General features: G+C 39.0%; 1 protein-coding gene across 8 annotated transcripts in view; it reads right to left on the bottom strand.

Annotated features, from left to right (window-relative positions):
- Positions 1-24,185, bottom strand: part of GABRA4 (gamma-aminobutyric acid type A receptor subunit alpha4) — a 65,520-nt gene that overhangs the window by 11,966 nt on the left and 29,369 nt on the right. For 5 of the 8 annotated variants that reach the window (XM_068942972.1, XM_068942976.1, XM_068942977.1 and 2 more), the window contains one exon: positions 464-13,040. In XM_068942972.1, the coding sequence (XP_068799073.1) occupies positions 12,507-13,040 (534 nt within the window). In that variant the 3' untranslated portion in view covers positions 464-12,506. Of the gene's footprint in view, positions 1-463; positions 13,041-24,185 lie in introns of those variants that run through there. The other 3 variants (XM_068942974.1, XM_068942973.1, XM_068942975.1) reach the window with 2 other exon arrangements.

Below are 24,185 nucleotides of genomic sequence, written 5' to 3'. Positions count from 1 at the left end.
AGTCTCAGACAAAGCATTTAGTCCATCTACTGAAGTAGAGCAGCAGACACAACTGGTCTGTAGGCAGGTAAGGAAAGAAGCAATGTTATAGTATCTCATAGGAAGTAAAAAGAGAATATAGCATGCACCACCTTTGTGTGTATTATTTGTTTCTGCTCCTGGCAGAGAGGCAAAGTAATTTGTTTAGCTTTTAGCTGATTAATGTAGTGATCAGCATCTTGACAATAACACATCAGTAGACTGGTGTGCCATTTTAATAAATTAGACAAGAGATTATCATTCATCATATTGCTGACGAAATCCATCCCTTTATCTGCTCATATACAGCATCAGGTTGATTGAATCACTAAGCTAATACTAACATCCTAAAATTGATGTGCTAACATTAACTGCAGGATGATCCACATCAAAGTTTACTATACTTCTTCCTCTTCCTGCTTCAGGCCACAATTAGAAAGACAAAGTGTTTAAGAACTCTCACAATTGTATTTTATTTGACATCAGCAATATACATTGGAGTATAATAGGAACAATTTTTGCACAGTCTTTCTTGCAAGATGGATTTATTTTTCAAATACATAGATGTTCATAATACAGGAAGGTAACAGTTAAGCTGCACAATAGCAAAACAACTTGACAGCTATCAAACCACCTTTTAAGTGTTTTAGTGTAATCAGGTGATCAGCATTGAATGTGTGTTCACATAATTTAGTTAATCTCTGATTCTTCCAATCTTCCAGCCATATTGTTCCATTCCAACAAAAAAGTGCACAAAGAATCGTGTAAAAGAATTCAACTCCAAGGCTTCCCTTGCTTTGATTTCCTTCCAGTTTTTCCTCAATGCATGAGTCAATACAATGGGATATACATAAGAATTTGGCATGGCACAGAGACTCTCGCAACATGCATCTAGGACAGTCACATATTGCAGAAGTAGTAAATTCTTGAAAGAGGAGTTAGAGGATTTAGGCTTTTCTGGAAAGGATGTTAAAGAAGTATTTCTACTGTGCTGTATTAGAGCATATTTTCAGCATGCCACAGCTTTTACAGGAAACAAAGATAAAACTATTTCAAAATGCTTCATATTTTCCACTGGGAGTATTCCGTACAACGGTCTGAGCTTAAACCTAAATGTTTTGTTTGCAACAGATATGGCTTCACAGGAAAACAAAAGTTCACAGCTCATTAAAACATCAGTAAATATATTAGCTTTTTCTTGCTTTGTACTCTTTTCCACTCTAAAAATGACACACAGCTATAAACAGCTGCTATAGAAATCTCCCTTTCCTTTTAGTAACTAGCTTGGTACAGCTACTATACTTTGAATTAGACACTGGCATAGAAATGAGCATCTCTCAGCCTGCTTCTCTGACCACGATGATTTGATAATGGGGGAGAGCGGAGGTTCCACATTATTTGTTAGGTGAATTTATTTTAACAGCTCATAGAAGCACCTCAGCTATTTATAATATTGGAACTAGTAGGAGATGCAGTCCCTGGTAGAGTGCAATGGAAGTGCGTAAAGGTGGGGAGCAGGAACTACATCATACAACTGGGAAACTATTACATAGCTCTTTTATTCATTACCAGCAAGCCAATACTGTGTTTTCAGCCAAGCCTTTAATACACTTTCATTGCTCCATGTATTTGCTATTGATGCAACATTTTTCAGATATTTCAAATTAAACAGTTCTTGCCACAGTAGCACATAGCATGAGTGGGCCACTAATATCAGCGTACATCCCTTGCTGTTCTGTTTTATTTTTACAGGTACCAGCCAAGGACAGTGGCTACTAAGATTTTCACTCTGGCAATATCAATGTGCCAAAGGAGTATCTTTGTTTCTAATCAGTATTTCCTACAGCTTGTCAGCAGGGAGAGGGATAGAATGGCTCACTGCCAATTCGATAAAATTAACTAGATAATCCAGGAGACTAAATCCGAAGGAAGCCAGAAAATCCTGCATCCCTTCTACAACTACCTTGTTTTTCAAACACCCAAAGTGCTTTATGCCACTGCCTTTATTGAAATCTGGACCTTGAAACGCACACAGTTAACGGCAAAGGCTGTCACTTCCACAACAGCCGGAAGATGCCGAGCCCGCCCCACGCCCTGGGATGCCCCACTGGGCTCTGCAGCCCAGCGGGGCTGTGGGGGAAGCAGGCCCCGCAGCTGAGGTCTGAAGGGCACGTCAATCCATGCCAGGCCACCCCTGAGGCAAGGTGCAAAGCAAGGGACTGGCCAGGATGCACCAAAACGATGCAAGAGCAGGCTACGCTAGGGCACGGTTTTGAAGACTGTACATTTAGGGGTTTTTCTAATGAGCAGCTCTTCAGCCTAATTCAACTCTCATGTCTTACCTCAGCAAAATGCTTAATGGTCCCCAGGCTCAGCTTTTCTTTTCCAGAACTGGGATGCCTTCCCCCTCTGTCCTTTACCAGGACTAAATTTAGACATATTTGACCACATTCCTAACTCAGCAAGGCAGGCAAACCTAGGGTACTAACTGTGCGTGCTCCTGACTGGACTGATAAGCTGAAGGTAAAAATTCAAAGCTTTGATTGTGCACTTCCTGCACTTCCCCAAGAATACAGTAGAGGGAAAAATTTTAAGAGGATAGGCAAGATGTTAACTAACTTATTAATAAGAGTAATTGACAGCATGTAGGTCAGACAGAAAGACTTTCTTTTATTCACATATTTTCTATTGTCCAGTTTCAATATAGTTATGCATATGATCTCCAGATAGAAAGTGAGAATTAATCTTTCTAAATCTCTCTACAGTATTTGCTGGTCTTCTGTTCACATATGCTCTTTATATTCTCCAAAGAGAAAGACAAAAATCAATATGTTTGTGGAACAGCCACTGAACATCACAAGGCTAAGCATCCTTCCCACCATCATAAATATTTACCAGCTTTCAGTCCAAGATATAAAACAGAAAAAATACAGATATTCATGGTTTCTCACCTTCCTAAATGAAATGGATAAAAATAAAATTCAAATTTTCAGCATAGGAAAAATACTTTAATAAACTACAGCAGTTTTAAAAAGTAGTAGCTAAATATCCTCCAGATAAGATACTTTATTTGAAAAAAAAAAGATGTCTTTTTAATAAAAACACCTTTGAGACTCTGAGTTTCTACCTTCCCAAAATTTGCAATGGAACTTGTGATTTCCATGTATGCAGGTGAGGAAACCTCTTTGTTTAATGAAACCAGGAAAAAAATGTCGCCTTGATTTTTTCCTCACAAATACACAACAGAGTAGAGAAATAAGAGCTAAAGAGAAAAACCCTTTTACTAATGTTTAAGGTACATTAGAAGTCATAGGGGGAAAAACAGCTATATCTACAAAAATCATAGATGCAATTCTGCACCTAGGAAAGCCCATGAACTGCTGGCAGGTCCTCAAAGAGCAGTCTGTATGGCTGGATACATTTCACCACTGCAGGGCCAGGGAAATCACCACAGAGACTGCAGGTATATATACCAAGCAGCAGCACTAAGCATATTCTGTTTAATTACCATACATGTACCTGTCTCTCCTACCATGGCTCACATCAGAACATCTAACAGATGTGCAAGGAGAAGACAAGACGGCAATATACCTTGATCCACATCCCTCCTTTCAGATACTCAGTGCTGTTACAGTGGTATCAGCAGCACTGAGCTAAAGGAAGAGTTTTCTTTAGCTTCAGTCTGCCCTATTTTGGGCTCCAGAAAAGGATTTTCCATCCCACTCCCCAGGACTCTGAGGGCCCTGATTCACCATGGTACAGTTTGGATGCATTACAACATGGATGTATCCCAGCTGGCAATAACTGAGCCAGCTCAATCTTTCCAGTCCTCTAGTCACAGCATCAGAAACTTAGGGCAGATTAACTGCGCTGATCTTCGGGCAGAATTTGCAGTGGGTGTTGAATTTCACATTGTTGAAGCTACATGCTGCCAGTACCTAAGCTACCTACCTGGAAAGGAGTTTTGGGGTGCACTTTCATAAGTGGCTTAAGCCAATATAAGATCTGCAGCATCTCTGAAAGAGGCAGTCTCGCTTTCCTTCTTCCCCTCTGTCCCTGACCACAGATTCCTACCTTCTCTCACCTCAGCACTCATGCAGCCATATAGTGGGTTAAAAACTCACCTTTTCCTTTCACAGGATCTGCTTTCAGCTCAGCACACTGACCACACTGTGCAAGTGCCAAAGTTGAGCCACTTGTGGATTTCCATTTTCAAACACATCTACTTCAAATGCAGCCACAGCCCACAAGCTATTCTATATTGCACTGATCAGGTTATCAGAAGCGTTCAGCACTAGAGAACACCCAGAAATTCAGATATGAATGAATGTTTTCAGATTTAGTAGGAAGGCATGATATTTCCAAAAACCATCTAGATTACTGTAATGAAAATTATTTTTTAAACCCTTCTCCTATTTAACTGAGTTAAATCAGAGGCAGGAATCTCTATATTCAGTCTCTTAAACAGAAACCAAGTGATAAAAGTTCCAAAGAGCTTCATTACTGAAAATGAAATATATGGAGTCCCAGAAAGCTTAAAAATGACACTGTTTACATTTTTGGCTGAGAAATGCTTTAAAACAGAGGAAAATAGTAATACTTAATAAAATACTTCCCCCCTCCCTTCTCTTTGTCTCTTAATTCTTCCTGGCTGTCTATAAAAATACCCTCTTTAATGAAATAAGTTTAATGAAACATAAATGTTTCTAGGAGTGCACTAGCAACTTATTTGCCTTATTATTTTCTCAACATTCTTATAATAATAAAAAAAAATATTTCTAGGCTGTTTCCTGCCAGATGCTGTTCTAGTACATCTAATAGAACATATCTTAAAATAACTGCTTGGAAGCAAGAAACTAAATTTTTCATCCTTACTCATGTTTTCCCCTCCTCTTCCTTTTCTCTGTCTCCAAATAACTTGATTGACTTAAGCTCTGTCATAAATTCTGGCCTGCTTGTGTTTTTTGTCCATTGTGAATTACATTAATGATAAAGCAAATAAAGGCACCTTTGTGGGGAGAAATGACTACCGAAGGCACCTGAGTTTTGAGAAAGCCTGTGAGAGCCACTGTTTTAATGCTAGTGGAGGCAGGATAAAGTCCTTACACTGTCCACAGTAACTTTAATCCAGCTCAAAACAGCAATCCCAGCCTCCTCCTCATCTTCTCTGTCAGCACTAACTGCACAGCGAGCCAGATCAGAGAACTGATCCAGCTGACTACTAACCCAGCCAAAAGCAAACAGATAAACTTGCTTTATAGCTAGATAAGTTATTCCAGGCTGCTCACCATAACCACATAAATACTTCCCCCGCAACACAAAGACGACAGCAAGAAAGAGGGTGAGCGCCTTACGTTCCGCAGCAGTACAGATCTCTGTCAGAGTAACCATGGTTCTAAAAAGCCGCTAGTCTGTCTACATGGACTGCTACAGACTGCTTCACGGGGGCAGGATATAAGCCAGCTCCAATCCAGAAACCTGTCAGAACAATTATGCCTTGACTCTTGCTATTCACAATGGCTCAACTACACAAGGCCACGCTGTTGCACAAGTGGACTCATTTCCGCTATGTCTGGCCTACCAGTCTTGATCTGGAAAGGCACGTATACCCTGTGTAGCAAAATGATACCTTCACACAATTCCACGAGAACTCTGGTTATCTGACACGCCTCAAATCTCCACCATTCGTCTGCTACCAGAGAATGTTGCCACAAGTTAATATAAAAAAAGAAATGCATATACATACATATAGAAAGATCTACTTCTTTAAAGTACGTTATGATTCATTTGAGGATGTGGTAAACTAACAGAACAGGAGATTTTCAAGCTTGCAGCAGTAAAACAGACTACGATGTGCAGCAGTAAAACAGACTTTGATGTCACTGTACAGTAATGAGGTTCAACCAAACTATCTCATATTTTGAAAGCACTTTAAACAAATACTAGTACATGTTCTGACTGCTCAGTCGTCCATACTTGTGCATATTCACTTACCATGAGGAGAGGAGCCACCAGCACAAGATGAGAAAGCAAGATAAAGCAGTACACAATTTAGTTTTGCAGTGCGTTGAGCTCAGAAGTCCAGATGAGTGTTTCAGACAGTCATCTGCTTCTTCTACCAATCTCCAGTTAAGTTTTTTCCAAGGATGAAAACATATTCATAAACAGTAACAATTATTTCTTTAAATGCTTCTTTATTCCATCAGATCATCTGTAGAATGCTATGGCAATTCACAGCATTTACTTCAACATGGATACAACATTCACTAAAACACACAGGAAACGTTGAAATAGATCAACAACAGCAAGACCAACAGCAAGAAATAACCTAGATCTCTGCACTAGTTGAGGACTAGTTTATTAGTACATTATTTTAACTCGGGTTCTTTTTCTTGCTAAAAATAGAGATATACCAAAATAATAAACACTTACCTCATACTGTGCTTCAAGGTACTCTTTCAAAAGAAGAGCACTTGCAAGCACATCTTGAGCTCGCCTCTCTTGAAATTCAGAGAATTCATTTTATTTGAATGTTTTTATATACATACATATGTATGTACCCAGGCTGTGATCAAATTAATATTTTTAAACACTAAAATTATACTATTATTAGATGATATCATTCAATAATTGGCTGGAGTTTCGATGTTTTTCTAATGCTCTGCTAACAAAAAGGGATTCTCCAGTGCTTTTTTTTTAAAAAAAAATTATTTTAAAGAAGCCATATGGCTCTCGGTTTCTCTTGCATAAGAAAATAAAAATACAATTTTAATCAAAATTTTTGTGAACTGCAGTGGATACTAACTGCTTTTCTTTGAAGCTCCTTCTAGTGGAATAATATAAAAAGGATACAAAAGTCCAAGAGATATCTTTAGATGCGCTAAGTTCTGTACTGCAATGCAAAACTCACTAATTTTGAAAATAATACCTACCACATTTTTTAATTCATGTGAAAATAAAGTATGTTTTACACATTCTACCAATTTTACAATAACCGCACTTTTCATTCCCTCCAGTTGAGGACACAGTAAATACTAGTATTACTACAGAGAGGGTTTTTTTAAAGAGCGCTCTGTACCTCACGCTATTAATATTTGCTTGGAACATGACAAGAAATTACTTTCAGACTTTGATTTATACAGAAAGCACTGAAACTGCACACCACATTCAGAATCAGGATGTAAATTTTTTGGAGAATATAAGTATAGACCTACAAATAAAGACTGTAAATATTAATGCTTACCATACTCTTCCAAAATGGCTTGCTTTTCCTGCAGGGAGAACCAGTAGGCCTGATTTTCCTCTCAGTTAATTTGACTAAAGTGCATGGGAGTCAATGAAAAGAACCATGTTGATTTCAGTGGATTTCAGTATAGGTCCTTACAACAATATAAATAGAAATAACTTACCCTGGAATCACACAGTAAAAGAAATATCAGGTCTTGAAAAAATAAAAAATATGTTTCAGAAGGAAAGATGCTATTGACAATTAATTAGTTTCTTCTTGTGTAGATTTTTTTTTCCACATTTTTTGTAAATACTTACATCCACAAGGTCACTTTCACTTTTTCACTTTTGATTTTCACTAAATAAGAAGTTTCATTCATATAGTTCTGCTCCTCCAACTGTGTGCCCATTCCTTTCTGCTTGTTAGTCTATAAGCAATCAAACATCTTTTAGGAGAACCACCTCCCGTTCCCCCTAATTACCCCACTCACTGACAAACTTATTGCCACATATTTCTGCAGTTCTGTAACACTTTTAAAACTTTGATTCTAATCGCCCTTGGCTCTTATCCATGTCATTATAAAGCATTATGCTTCACTTAGACTTCTCAGCACTACAGTTGCCACCTTCTTTATCCACGTTATTTAACCGTAGCATTAAGTAAGTCTAAGAGGAAATTTTTGTCAGCTATCTTTACTGTAATTTACAATGGCATTAGCTGTACAACACTTATCAATTTTAGTGCAGTCATGGCCTATCAGGAATTCTCATGAAGGCAAGGCAAAACTCACCAAAATTTCCTTCTCCTAGATCTTTTGGGTCAAGCAGAAGTTTTGGGACCCATCATCCAAAGACCACAGTCTCCTCTGAATCCTGAATAGATCTCTCGGAACTTATCAGGCTTTTGGGGGACAGTACACTACAGCCGAAACCACGCTTTAGCTTCCCATACTGAGTGAGAGTCTTCCAGGAAGCCTCCTGCAGTATTTATGAAAAAATTTCCCATGTGGCCATTATCTGTCTCTTACACAACCTACGTAGTCATTTTTTCCCTTTTGGCCTTCCCTCCACTTCCAACAGCACAAGAGAAATGGTAACAGTAGTCTTTGGATAAATGGGAGAAATACACTGTATACTGTTACGTGCCTACACTGCAAGCAGACACTGTACTGCATCATAAAGTGCACTGCTTTAAAATGACATACCAGAGGTGAGCAAGGAAATTGAAGGAGACTGCTTTTCGATACGTGCAGAATTTTGGGTCCGTTCACTTTCTTCTGGAAATGCTGGCTAAATCCTATTAAATATAGTTACTTGCTTTCCCCATTTTTGTGAAGTCCGTCCTGAATAACGAAAATGATGGCATACCAAAAGCTGTGCTTGAACTCCCTGTCAGTAGTAACTTTTAGTTCCTGTGAACAGAAAAGCTCTGGTCACATTCCTTGTTAAATTATTTGCCCTTTCCTTCAATTATCATATGGCCTACTTGCCTGATCTCAGGGTAATGTAGAATCAAAGATAACAACAGTTTGCAAAAGGTACTTTTTCCCTGAAAAAACATTCAAGAGAGGGAATCTAGAGCACCTCAGAAACGTGTTGTGACATTCACACAATGGAGATAAACCCATTTTATAGGTAGAGAAACAGACTCTGCTTCTGATTGGCGAGCTCTAATGGTTCAGGTCATCACGGAGGGCTGGGGTCTTGGCTGGCTTCTTTGATCAACTTAACTACTTTAGTAATTTCAGTGAAAACTAATGGGCTGCTAGAAATTTGACCTTGCTCACAGTTGACTAGAAAATACACTTCAACTACTGTGAAGGCAATCTCCTTGCGCAGAGTTTTTAACTAGCTTTCTCAAAAGGTTGCACTAGTGGTTGGGGCTGTAACACTGAAAACTGTGGGAGTTCTGCTATTAGTAACAATGTTTCCAAGGAAACAGCAGCTAGTGGAAATTTGTCTGTATTTCCTGATAAGGTTTTCTCTTATCCAGTTTCCTCTCCTGTTTTTAAACAGGACTGTCTGAAATGATTGGTTAGTTTTGAATCACTATGGTATCATCAAAAAACATTGTTTAACAAAGCCAATGGAAAAAAAAAATAGTTCCTGTGAAGTTCATCTCACTCAAAATCATCCCTAGTAATCTATCTGGTCATTGAGATGATACCTGCCAGATTCTCCCTTATGATTTTGGTTACCTTTATTGACCATTTGGTCCACTATATTTAGCATATCCCTGCTTTGTTTGTGCTTCTGAATTACACAGTACTCGGAACCTGCCAGTATTACTGAGTATACTGCAGGATGTTTACTGTCCCTGATTGCTCTACAAGGAGATTAAATATAATGAAAATCACTATTAACAATAACCTCCTATTTACACTGCCCTTATATACTTTGGATAGCTAGTTATGGCAATTTCTTCATATACTGTAAAACAAAAATGTAGCACAGTACAATAAATTTGTCCTAGGCTCATAATGAGATTTTTTTTATATCTTATTTTGAATGCAAGCATGCAAATGTTGGAAGGAACTTCAGAAATACAATGACAGATTTAAAAGACATATATTCTCAGATGCCATTAAAAAATTCTTCCAAAATGGAAGCATATAAATAAATATTTGTAATTCTATTAATTTTTGCAATCATTTATTCCTCCTTGTAAGTCTTTAAAACAAAATATGAACTACAAATGAATCCAAGTGTGCATTCAGATCATTCTTGGTCAAATAGCCTGAACCAACATTGATCCTACTGAACAATGCACTGAAAAAGCTGATTATACCAGCAGTATAGGGGGAGAGATGGAAAGGAAGAGACAGCTGTTTCTAGTGAATTGTTTAAAGCTCTGCCTAAGAGAGGACATCCTTGTTTTTCATCAGAGAGGAAAGAAAAGAATAATTTCAGTAACTTCTGGAGGAAACACTAGGTTCCCACCACAGAGAAAGACATAATTCTTCATACTAGAAATACTTTACCATGTATGCAATTATTTAAGATCAGCAAGTGCCACAGGATTAGTTTTGTTTCTTCTGGCTTAACAAAATAATCAAACAGTCTCCTGTAAAACATCTTCCATTCTGACAATTTGCAATAATGTTACTAAATTACAGAATAAACAGTTAAAGCTCCTAGAGATACATCCAAAGATGCAAACTAATGCAAACAAACAACTTGCATGGGTGCTGCATTTGCAGTTCTGTGCTATGGCAGGTGTCATGATTTTCTAAGGAGCTTGGCAATTGCAGGCTGCTGCCAAACATAAAAAGCAAAGAGTAAAAGACCATACATCGCATCTTGACAACGCAGTGAAGTAAAAAAAAAAAAAAAAAAAAAGGATCACAATAAAGTCATGTGAGACATAACCAAATCCTGTGCATTCTATCATATAAAGTCCAATGATATACAAGGAAACAGTAGCCTGGGATCCACACTATATGCTTCATTATACATTTCTGGCAGAATCCCATGTCCTTTAAGCCAGAAGGTCAGATTCTCAGCTGTGAAGTATCTACAGGGTTTGGATAGACACAGAGGCAAAGAGAATGCAGTCCTAGTTTTAACATTCCGGGATCTTTTTATACCAATTATTGTCCCAATACAGTCTACAGCAGTCCCATGTACATCCTCATTTACCCCAGCTGCTTGTGGTCTCCCCCCATCTCTCAATAATTTGATTGCTACTCGAGCACAGAACCAACACCGCAGCATTCACCTTACCTGCCACCAACACAAATCTTTGACTGTGGCCTACAGGCAAATCTGATATGCCAACATATTCAAACTACAGATTACTCTGCCTAAAGGAGATTCAGCTGCTTCCAGACCCTTTAGAGGCACAGTGAGATCACAGCTGAGGATTTGGCCTTTGATTTTTACTTGTCACCTGCACAGGAATGCCAGTCATTTGCTAGCCAGATGGATCTGTGCGAACGTTTTTAGATTTATTGCCAGCGCATCTTCCACCCATTCTGGTGAAAGGATCAAGATTTCTAGTGGGTTTAAAGTGTTCACTTTTTAAAATAAAGACAGGAAATTTGCTGCTTGCATATTGCAATCTGAACCATTTAAAGAAGCCTCTATCCATGCAGTAGTCTAAGAGAAAGCAATGGACTATAAATCCACCTGGTGTTACCCCCTGCGCTACCTAGAAACGTTCTTTTCTTATGTATGTCATATGACTTATTCACAGAAGAGTATCTTTCCTTCACTCAAAGACGAGCCATAACCACACTGCTCAAAGGACAGGGAAACTTGTTTTACTTAATTATGAAGCCACCTGTAAAACTGCTTGCAAAATTTAATGTGATTCAAACATTATGTAAAGAGGGGAAAAAAGTAAGTGTCCAAAGGAAATTAGAGGAGTGTGACTAAAAATATGAAGTAAAAAAAAAAAAACAAACCCAAAATCATCCAAAAATGAAAGAACAAAGAACTCAAGTAAAAGGTTGACTACTGTGGGCCTGGTCCCCCTCTACCGTAAGAGATGTACCTTAGGAGAAAATCCACTTAAGCTGGTCAGCAAGGTCAAAGAAGAATCACACTTAGGATTTATCAAACAAAAAATCTCCAATTTCAAGAGTTACCTCAGATTTCAGCTCTTGCAAGGTTCACTCCTTATTTTGGAGTGAGAATTTCCTAGGCTGCAATGAAAAATAATGATTAGTAAAAATACATGGAGCTCTACAACTCCTTTGCATAACTTTTCTGGAGTCACGTTCTCCCAGGCTGGACTCTATTCTCTTTCTCCACTGATCACTCCACCCTAAATCCTGCCAATTTCAAACTAGCAGGGAAAGTCCTTTCCCAGCAAGTACTGTCAAAGTATTCAGGACATGGGCCTTGCACTTAGAGAATGCAATGCAGTGTCCAAACAGCAATGCTGGGTGCCTCAGGGATTTGTGATAATCATCGTGCATATTCCCAGCAGTCAAGATGTGTTCCGCTGCACAGTTGTGCACCTCTGCCTTTGATTTGTTTCCTGTGCATGTTCCTCCCAAAGGCAAGTTCTGTGTAGTCAGAGTAGTCTGTCTGAAGAGAGTGACGGTTCACTGCTAGCTGAAGGGAGGAAGACAACTCTGTTACCCATTACCCTGGTAGGAGTTAACTAATTATCCCCAATAACTCCAGCCTTTACAATGGGAAAGTAGCACATAGCTTTTATAAATAAGAATTATTGACCTCTTTAAACAGTTTCAAAAGAAGAAACTCTGCATCAAATGTGAGTATAATTTAGAAACTACTACATAGCAGCAAAACTACATTAGACTTTCTGATTTTTCCATGGTATCCTTGGATAGATACACCACCCAGTAGACCATGTTAAATGCTCCAAATGTAACAGGAAATAGAATGCGTGCATATTTGTCTATCTTACTAGTGCCAGAGTGGGAGGCAGGGGGAACAGGTGGTGTGATAGCAGATGGCTTTGCAGATGCTCCTAACATATTAGGTGTGGTGGTCTGAATCTGTTCCAGTCTGGAGCCAAGCAAGCGCTGAATGGAGGGGGATCCAGCTGTGGCATGCTGGGATACAAATCCAGTTAAAATTGGGGTAGAAGGAGGAGCTGGAGGGGTAGCTCTTGCAGAAGATAACGTCTCTGATGCACTGATGCGCGTGAAAGGGTTTGGACTTGATGCAGAAAGGGAGTGGGGTGTAATGTCAGAAGACACCTGAGCTACAGAGGGAGGCTGGATGGAACTGTGTCTTGTATCAATTCGGCTCCCACCATCAGCTTCTGACTGTATTGTGGCATTCGTTCTTTTCCTCACATTTGAATTGGCATCTGTACTCTGCAAAGTTACAAAAAAAAATACTAGTCATTCTTAAAATAAATGCTTAAACAGAAGCAATGGAAACTTTATAGCCAAGAGCTATCAGAATAATACTCACAAATATCAACAGTAGCTTGATCCTGGAGCTCAAAGATATCACATGCTCATGAAAATAGATTTAATAAAGTGATAAACAAGTATTTCTATTACCTGTGGCTGTAATACCAATGTGAACACATCTGAATGCATCATATTCCACGTGATGTGTTATCTATGCAAACTTAATACAATGAGACTAAGGGTTCTTGGGTTAGGTTTTTTCAGGCTCATTCTCAAACAAGATTCTCTGGTGTTTTCCCCCTCTCCCTGATGAAAAATAGTCCAGACCCAATTTACCGGTCGTGATGGTTCACTTCTGTTTTATATCTCTGGTAAAGTAACTGCAGTATATTAGGAACTCTATTCTATTTTATGCAGTAGATGCTATTAAAACGCAAATATTTGCCAAACCAAGTTACCATGTCGTTGCTCTTTCAGAAATACAGAAAATGCGTTTTCATATCAACCACAGGCAATAAATTCGGCAGCTGCAATTGAACCAATGAATAAATCACTCTTTCATCAACTATTCCTTTCCGTTAATTAACTCAGAAAGTGGTGAAATCTCCATCCCCACTGATGTCTTCAGGCAAGTCTGGATGTCTTTCTGAAAGACACACTTAAGTTAAATGCTGCTTTTCAGGCTGGATGAGGAACCAAAATATGAATAAGCACGTATAGATGGGAAATCTAAACAAGTTTTAACATTTTACTGACTTCCAGAAGCTAGAATAAGGCTCTGTCCTTGTCTGCATCTAAGTACAAGCCTAAACATACCCTGGAACTCCTCCTGGGAGGGTGCTTGAAGAAACTTCACGCTCTCGAACCTTCAGTCCTGAACCTTTTAGATATAATCTGTGAATTTATTTTGAGCTAAGTCCCGCTGCTTTTCAAGAGATGTAGATTCAACAGCAGACAGTGTTCCTAGGCTTAACAACAGCACTGCAGGTCTAAATGTAGGCAAGACCAAACAATCCCTTATTATGCATCAAAATTAACAAGGCCTGCACCTCTCTAATGATACCATTCCCAAGCACTGCCCTGCACCAGGTACAGCTGGTCTGCCTTTGGCTCTGCTCCTTTCCCCCCATCTAAGAACTGTTGCAAAGCACAACATAAAGAAGAGAGCAAGAGAAAAAAAAGTGGACAGTGTGCTGTCCACCTACACTCCAGGGGTCCTAAACTGAGAATAATTTAGGTATTATTCAAGGTATTAGCACCTTGAATAGTCAGAAGAGCGACAACCATGCCTCTTTGCTGAATCATGCCTCTTTGCTGTGCCTAGCTGTTTTGCTCAAGGGAACAGGGAAATGGCAGCTGAAAAAAAATCTGAAAAAAAGATTCAAAGAACAAGAAAAATAACTTGACATCTCCAGTACTCCTATCATGGCCAGGATGCTGGTCCCAAATCCTGTTAATTGCAGTACAAATCAAACACTGGCAATACTGCTTGGCCTGAATTTGTCCAAAACTGTCACATGTATATGCCAGCTCATGGTTCATACATTAAAGAATCTCTCTTTGATTTCACAGTTTTCCCTCTTGCAGAGAAGGGTGCCAATCCCTTTTATTTATTTTTATTCATCTGCAATCTGAAGAAGCAGAGGACTGAAATTACTGCATAAACACCAAAGGAAACTGAGATTTCCTGAAAGAAACATTAATTGTTCCATTTGATAAAGAAATCTGAATCGCTCGTCAGGGAGTGCAGGAGCACACACAGGTGTGCAATTTGGATACTTTCACATTAGAGTTGCCAATGACCCAGGAACAGTAAGGCAGCTTTCAAGACAGATAAATTGATATTAGAGCATATAATCACTACAGGAGTGCATTCACTAGAAACTTGGCAATACCTTACTGAATACTACATGTTACCAAAGCTTAAATAGATGCAAACCATTGAAGCTCACTATCCAAAATAATAGCTCTGTGCTATGCAGAGGCTGGCACTAACATCCTTCAGCATACCACTACTCCTTTAGCTCTAGCACAGCATGAAATCAAGCAGAGAGGGCCTGTTGCCATCACTCCAGCCCACACGCTTGTACAGGGATTGCAAAGTAGACCTCCACTGGAACCAGTGGCTTAGATGGTGCTGCTTGAGAAGATTCTGCCAATAGAAATATCATATCTCCAGTCACTGTTAAGTGCAACCATAAAACAGTGGTCTCAAGACTAGAATAAAGTGTGATTCAGAGGCATCGTTTAACTCTTATGCCCACTTGTACTATCACTTGTTTTCAACAGCCTGCTTAGCATCCTTCCCTATCAGGTACCACCAAAAACAGTCACTGGTAAGAAAGACACAGTCAGGCTCCCCCTCACATCCTGGTCATCTCTGTTTCTTTCTTGGGTTCTTGTTTCCATCACTACATATGCAAAACATTCACCTGTCTTCCCCTCACTGCAGCTGTCCTCTAAGCGACCAAGTAGGAGCTGTAGCTATTTAGTATACTAATCATGTCCTCTTACAGTGTTCTATTCTAAAGTTATCTATGCCATTTCAAATGGTCAAAATGTATAACTGCTTAAAAATCTACTGAATACTGTCTTTTTTGCTACTGGTACCCTACAATTGCAATACTTTGGGAACCTAAAGTTTAGAGAGAAACCCAGTTTCCAAATGAAGTTTTGCAAAGTACACACAGAGTTCATACAGGTAATGCAGATGTCACAATGTAGCATTGCATAACAAGCCCAAAAAATAAGAGTGCGTTTCTTGTTAATTCTCTAGAAACCACCTTCCAAGTACTCAGAGCATGGAAATTAGCAAAGATATTTCTAGCTTGCTCCACAGACAACAGTCTGATACTGGTGAGAACTGATTTTACATAAGTTATTCTTGCTTGATATCACTGTAATAGGTTGAATTTGTGTTCTTCAATTAAGCCTCATTCTTGAAATGTACTGAAACAAGCACGTTCACTGGAGAGCTACATAACATTGCATGTGGAAAGGTAGAGACTTCAGCCACGGCCATCTCAGCTTATTAGGTAATAACATTCCCCATAGCAGCACTGGGAGCAACTTAAATATCGGAGATAGAAAATCTGCATCAATGCTTACTCCTAATACCTCAAGCAAATATATAAAATAATCCCTTTCACAAACTTAGCAAGTTCATCTTATTAAAAGCTATTCCAGAATTTCATTCCTGAAATATTCAAACCCTCTTATCTCCAATTTAAATGTACTCTAAGCTCATTATATTCATTATAGTTGTTTGTTTCTGTGCACAATTTCTCTGAAATGGCTTTTTTCCTCACCTGACGCATTTAGATGCTGCAGTTATTTCCTCTTTCCGCCTCTGATTTACTCAGCAGCACAAGCCTAGGTCTTCTAGCTTTGTGTCACAAGGCACCTCTCCATTATCTAGATGATCCTATCAAACTTCCTCTGCTTCTATTCTAGTTTAAATTCCTTTCTAATGAATAGGACAATATAACTGAGCCAGAACCTTAAGAACAACCACCTCATCTCCCTTTTAGTTTATGTTAAGAACCAACCCAACCTCTAAAGTAAAGTGTACAAGAACTCAGCAGTATAAACTAGGATAGTGCCACTGCAAGTAGAATAGGTTAAAAACTGCTGTTGGGACAGAATAAGTAGAGTAAGGATTGTTTGTTTGTTTCGCAGTCCAGCAACTTTCATCAGTTCCTTAGGCTGAAACAAACTCTTCACCTTTTGTAGGAGTACCCCCTCTTTCTAGTTAAGAGATGGTGCCTGGGACTCTTCTCTTGCTAAGAGCAAAGGCTCTTAGCTCCTCTCAGTAATCTCTCCCCTGCCCTACGTGCACTCCAGAAGCCCTTTCTAAGGGGAACACGCTCCAGCTCCTCATCTCTAGTAGGTTCTGCAGAATCAGACAGCATCAGCAAAACAGCAGGCAGGGCAGCCTTCCTCACTGCTCCCTTTTCTAACAAAAGGGCTGTATTGCTCCTGCAGTGAGTTGTGAGCGCTCAGACCTGTGCCCTGTCAAACGTGACCAAGATGTACACTGCTTCTAAATGTGGTCTCACCAGCACGTTGCCCATCATCTCTGCTCACGTAGCCTCTTGTTGCACTTGCCTTCTTCAAGGCCACATCATGACACTCACTTGTCCTTCTTTGAGGGGGCATCTTTCCCTTTTAGTTTCCCCAGCTGAAACATTTCTACCAAAAATTTTTGTTATTGCTTATAAATATATAACCCTATACTCTCCTACATTAAATGTCCTAAAGAGCATCCACTTCTTCCAGCATTACAGTCTATTCCTCCTCTGTACTGAAGCCATTTCACAACTCTGTGATGATGAAAATCAGCCTACTACTACCTTGTCCCAAAGTCACTAACGAAAACATTCAACAAGGTCCCACAGCTGAGCCTTAAAGGACCAAATTCTATTGACATCAGTGGAAGTCAGATTAAGCCCTACATTGCAAACCATAGCGTAAACTCTAGTAGTATTCCTTTATTAAGTAAAGCATTCCACACATATTTCAGTTATAGTGCATATCCCTAGTTAAAGGGTATTATGATAACGGCAATCTGACCAGCAAAAAGATACATTTATGTTTAAAGCACTTGCTGTCTCCCAAAAATACTTTTAATTACAGTGTTTTTAAAAATACAGTTAAGAAACACAAACCTACTGCTAATCAGTAACTTGTAGTTGGAGACATGAGAAGAGGAAATAAAAGATGAGAGAATGAAATAGAAGACAAATTAAATGCAACCCAAGAAGTGAAGGGATTACCCAAGTAGATTCCTTCTCATAGGCAAGTCAGGAAACCACTCAGTTATCCTTAGCCAGCAGAGAGCAGCTGTTCTACTCCAGACAAGGTTTTTCAGGATATACACTGAGTCCACATTTTTTACATCCTAACTTTGGATTCAGAAATTAACTGATTTTCTGGAGACATTTTGGTGAAATTTTTGGCAGACATTTAAAATGGTGTAGCTCAGGAACGTAAAATGGGAATCTGGATGCTATCATACAATGCACTGAACCATCAGATACAAGACCAGTCTTAATATGCTTGATAAAAATTGCCTTTCCATAAAGAGGCCTACTTATCGCTGATAAAAATGACACTCCACGCTGCCTTTGAAATAACCTATAATTCAGACTTGGTTCAACCAACTTCACGCTTCCCAGCCACTAGCAAAGCGGAGGTTGCAATAATTTGCTTTACTATATCCTACTCCAAGAGGATACTTTCTTGCCATTGATTCTGTCAGGAGAATTCAACCTCTGAACCTTATCTAGCAGAAATAAAGAGGGATGACTGTTTCAAACGGTGGATGACTGTTGCAAAATCCTGTGTGAACCGAGAGCAATTCCTGCCCATGCATAGCCAAAGTTCAAGATCTCTGATGATAATCTAAGAATATATATTGCGTTGTAACTGTAGCACAACTTCAGTGGAGAAAGCTTTATGATTGTCTGGGATATGTTAATGCCAAAAAACAATTTCCTATTTAACAGCTGGGATGGCGTGACAACGAAGCAGCTAAGTTTCAGCCTGTGTGGTACTTCAAACATGTACCACTGACACTTTGATTTAGAGACAGACCACTGAAAGGCACAACAGACCGCTGGCGGACAGGTCACTCACTGCATTAACAAAACCATGGAACTGACCAAACGTAGGGAAATGAGGACTCCAGTCTTTGTCAGACGACAAGGATCACCACCCTTTCTTTCTTTCTTAATGAATATTTCATTAGTGCATGCAAAGTAAAAAAGCAGACTCGGTACAGCAGGTTTAGAGAGCTCCAGTCTATGCTTTAGTCTACTTTGACAGTGGGAAGACATGGGATAGGAGAGAAGGTTCAAATTCTGTCAGGCAGAGAAGGAACTGCATCTGTTCACATCTCCCACCTCCTGAAGAAGCAATCCAGTTATTAAGTATAAGAGGCATCTCCATTTCCCTATTTGTTGAAAAAAGCTAGAGCAGGTTGGCTGGAAATAGCAATTCCTGAAGCTCAAACTTAGATATTTGAAGCCCAGAGAGAGGCACACTAAAGGCCTCTTCCATGGCACTCCATCTGGGTGGGATTCATCATTTTGGATTTGGGATTTCAGCCTTGTTCTCTCAGAGACCTAGCTCTCCTTAGGCACCACGCGTATACACAGGGCTGAGATCCCATCAGGTTTATGAATGGGCATGCTACAACATTCAAGTTATTTAGGGGATCTGTGTACTAAAAATAAAGAAATAAGCAAAAATCTCACTGCAGTATGCAAAAAGAGGTGAAGTCATATACTTCACAGCTCACAGGAGAACCAAGACATAGCCTTCTAACTGAGATACCAATGCAAAAGAATGTCACAGAAGTGACCAGTAATTCCTAGCGCTTTAGCTTAGAACTCTGTCAGTCCTGGGGTTTGCTTTTTTTGTTTGCTTGGGTTTTTTTCCCCCTCCACAGAGTAATAATAATGTTAGCCACATATTCTAATTTACGTGAGGTGATAATAGATATCCACCAAATTTTGGCATTAAATCCATTAAAAAAACACTAGATTTAGAATAAGATAATCCAAAACATCTATTTCATGGACAATAGCTGTGTTCCCTGTTGTTTTGATAGTCAAGTAATGGCTTCCCAAGTTAAATTTATTTTACAATGATGGAAATTTATATCATGAAACAGCATGCAAACAACCTCTGAAATATTTACTGTATTAAAAGGCATAGAGATCTTGCTCTAATTTTAAGCATTACATGTTATTTTCCTTTTTTTTTTTTTTTAAAAAAAGAAGCTTAACTGAAATGGGGAAGGATACATTCAATAGGAATTCTTCTGATGCGAAGGTTTCTGAGGTAAGAAGCCCTTTTTCTAATCCAAAGTAGAAAGTTCATTTTATTTGACTTGAAGATAGGATAACTAAACAAACCTGCCTGCAGTTGTGTGTAAAATGTGGTAATTAATGCTGTGTCCTTGCCTTACCAAGTGCAATCACATGCAATTGACCATTGATAATACAATTAACGATGTTGTTAGCATACTTCAAAATAAATCTAATCCAATCTATTGTTAAATATTATAGGACGTTTGTGCAGCAAGTTTCATAGTTGGCTTCTATGATAGAATGCGTACACCGAAAAACCCCAATAACCAATCTATCCTCAAAATCAGCTCAGAGACCATTTGCTTTTCCATTTAAACCTAAAGTTGATGGATACTGCTGTTTATTACCACACTAAAATGATGCACAAATATGATGCAATCTAAACTCTCCAATATTCAACAAAGTTTGCACACTACAAACAGCTGCTCAACGTAACATGGAAGTTCTGAAACCTTCTGTAAGCCTACAGAAGCCTTGACTTGAGTGAAAAAATAAGGTACTGGATTGTTTTGTATGTAATACCAGTTTTTGACAAGCAAACCAATTTCTCACTTCAGTGAAGTCAGATTGCAAATTTAGCTTGAACTGAAACAGTGTGCAGCAGCTGAGCTGAGATTCGTAGCAATGGGATCATCAACACGGTGATATGCAACACTGAACTGAGAAACTTAGTCATCTTGTTACAGAAAAAAAGAGAGCTGGTAACAACCACAGCACATTTTTCCTATGATAAGGCTCACCTAGAATATGTAAAAACAAACAAGAGCACTGCTTTAAAATCATATGACAAGTCCTGGGGAGAATGCAGGAATGATAAAAGTGATTATCAGGGCATCAGGTGACATTACCCTTAGGACTGTGTTAAGAACATAAATACTGCAAATTTCGCAAGCTGTGAGGAACTCTTTGCTGGTACAGCACTGTATAGCATTACCTCCACCTTCATACGACTCAAGAACATCCTCCTATAGCCTGTTAGTGCTCTACATAGCAGTTTTAAATCATTCTCTTGAATTTGAAATTGCTTCACAGTTTGTGTGATGGATACATCCTGTTGGGATTTGAATCCAAAATAAGCAGCTCCCGTTAGCTGAGCCAACGGAGAATCAGTGGTACTCAGCACCTAAATCCTCTTTCTAGGTCTCTGGTCACTAGGGAACACAACCATCATCACATGCTGACAACCAGGTACACACTAAAATTAGGGCCATGCAATTGCAGTATAATTCAGAGCTATTCTTCTAATCAGCCTCACCACTATCCAGAGAATAGTTCAGCAATCCTGGTGTTGGATATATAAACACTCTCTGCATCGACCTCATCCTACTACAGACATTAAGAGCAACATCATGGAAGGCCCCAGGGCTGCTTTGGCACCATTCGTTTACCGTGACAGAGAGCAGTGAACCACAGGCCAATGCATTTTCTAGATCCTTAGTAGATAACACAGAATTTCACTGAACTGGTATCTCTCTCTGGCACAGGGCAGTACCATATTCAAAGCAGTATCTTCTACTTTATCAGGAATAAGCCCACAGCAGAATTTACACCATCTGGGACCAGTCCTAAGCTGAGCATCCAATGTCTAAGGAGCAACAGAGACCTAATGCTTCGGCATCCACCAAGCAGCTGTCAAAGCTGCTTAGAAATGCCCTGGTAGGATCAGAGCCTAAATTACATTTCTTTACAGTAGTCAGACATCCAGCTCCACCCATCGTTCTCAGCTCTGAGCCCTCCCCTGAAGCTAAAGACACACTAGGAAAAGCCACACACAGAAAAAGATTCCTGTCCTTCTCCACAATAACCCAGCGACCAGAAAGGAAAGCCAGGTTTGGAGATAGGAGACCTATTTCCAAATCTGCCCTAACTGTAGCCGGGATATGAAAATAGATTTCCCACATCTCAAGAGAAGCACTTACCTACCAAGCTACCGGATATGCTAGGCCAAACAGTTGGATCTCATTCTCTGTTACGGATGTTGCATCCTGTTAATTTCTATTTGATCCTCTTGTTTCAGTGAATGCCCAGACTCCCAGGTGAGTTTCGTGGGAGGCTGCACCTAATAGTCATGCTGGCCATTCAGATAAAATACAGTAGGTATTTCTCCCACCTAAGATTCATGGCAAACAGTTTGGAAGCAACAAGTCAGTTCTGTACGTGACCACTCAGGGAAATTTAGTAATTAAGCCCCCTGTATGCCTAATTGCCATTTTAGGCACTTAAATCTCCCTATGCAGAAAACCTGAAAACGATACCACAATCAAAATAGTTTTAAAGTTACACAGAAGAATTTTGTTTCTTAGAACAATCAAGCATATAATGAAGAGGTGTTACTATAACAGAATAAAAAATGAATGATAAATAGACATCTTTATGACTAAGCCTTAATATTGCAAGTCTCAGATTAGAATCTTCCATGACAGCATCACTAAACCTTCAAAAAGATATAGTTAAATTAATATATAGGAAAACTGCTGACACGCTACACGATGCAACACAGTAAAAAGCATAGGTTTCCAAAACTGGGAGATCTCAGTTACTGAACTCAAGCAAAAACTCATGGATAAACTAGAAAAGGCTTAAAACAACAAAGTGTCTGGCATTACGTACTGTTTAGCTGTAACATGAAAACTGTTTGTGTGGTAATTTGGTAATATCTTCCTATTAAATGCTACCATAGTGCTTTTTACCCTTTTCTATTCCTTCCTAAGAAAGCAGACTGTGTTTTTCTGGGAGGACATTATATAGCCTGCCAAATTCACACGATTTGACATTTACCAGGGAAGTAGCATGCTATCATCAGTATAAATAATGCTACTGGTCCCAACTCCCACTGAGTCACCATATTGCCATGCCACTAGCAAATGCACAAACTTGGAAGAGAAATCTAACATCTTTTACTATTATGTTGTAAAGCTAGTCAATCAGAAATTTACTGGAATAGTGCTAGAGATTTTGCTCTACAAAGCCCTGGAATACGACCAAGTAAAAGCTCCACCTGCCACAACATACAACAAAGTCCAGTTCAAAGTTTTAGCAGTGCAGTAGAGCAATGAAGATTATTTACAGAGAAAGTGTTAGGGGAAAAAAGGTAAAGCAGCCAGTCCACCCAAACTGCTCATTTCGATATTTGAATCATGTGATGGGAAGGAGAAGGATTGTTAAGAGCAGCATTGCATCATATACTAATATATGATATATATTTCTGTTTTCTAGAATAATTGCTTGAAAGATTGACATTACTGGGCTATACTTTGGTTTCCCAAATAAAAGTCTTATCCTAATATCATTTAAATTAACATTAAGTCTTCCCGTAACTACTGTAAACACCATGTCAGGTCTTTGAGCATCAGATGAATAATAGCAGAGAATATCCTCACATTCCCTTGCTTGCAGTTGTGGTAGTTCATTATAATACTTTTAGAAAATCGAAAAGTGAGCAATTACCACATTTTCTAGTAAGGTTTGGAGGAAGTAGCACTCCAGCAGGATTTCTTGTTCAGTTTTAAATTAGTTGTTGCAGTTAACCTCCCGCTTTTTGTGCGTATCGAAAGACTCATTTCCACTTTCAGTAAGAAAACCTCATTCCACAGGTTTGAGGTCCAACACTGTTTTGTTATGTTTTACCAACATCCAGCCATTGCTATGTTCATTACAACTGAATTCTGCAATTCAATGGAGTTTACATCACAGTTTTAGCTGGATCAGAATCTAGCCCCAAACTTAATACTAGGTTGCATGCTTTCAATAATTACTCCGCTCACTTAGTGGAAGACAAATGTTTCTACTTCCAATGTAAATTTATTCCACAACTCAACTGTATCAAAGGAAGAGCAATATCAGGTTCTTGGAAAGAGACCAGGGATTTTAATGGAACACTTTACTTCATGCTATTTAGAATGACATGCTAATGCGAAATATTAAGAAAACCATTTCTAATTGTGCATCCCACATTTATGCCCCAATCCCAGCATTCTTTGAGCACATGATTAGCTTTATACCTTGTGAGCGTTGCCAGTTACTGGATAGGACTATCTAAGTCTATCAAACCAAGTAAATGCATTAATCTTACCACAAAAAAGAAAAATGAAAGAAAAAAAAGATTTTGAATATCACAACTAAAACTATTTTAAGAACTATTTTGAATCTATTCTATCCTCAGTTATCCAAACATTCAAAGTTCACACTGAATCACTGCAGCATTACCCAGGTAGTCATCCTCCTCTGC

This window comes from Struthio camelus, chromosome 4, assembly GCF_040807025.1.
Source record: "Struthio camelus isolate bStrCam1 chromosome 4, bStrCam1.hap1, whole genome shotgun sequence".
Taxonomy (NCBI): Eukaryota; Metazoa; Chordata; class Aves; order Struthioniformes; family Struthionidae; genus Struthio; species Struthio camelus.
The sequence above is the reverse complement of the archived record's forward strand: the minus strand, read 5'-3'. Positions and strand labels throughout refer to the sequence as shown.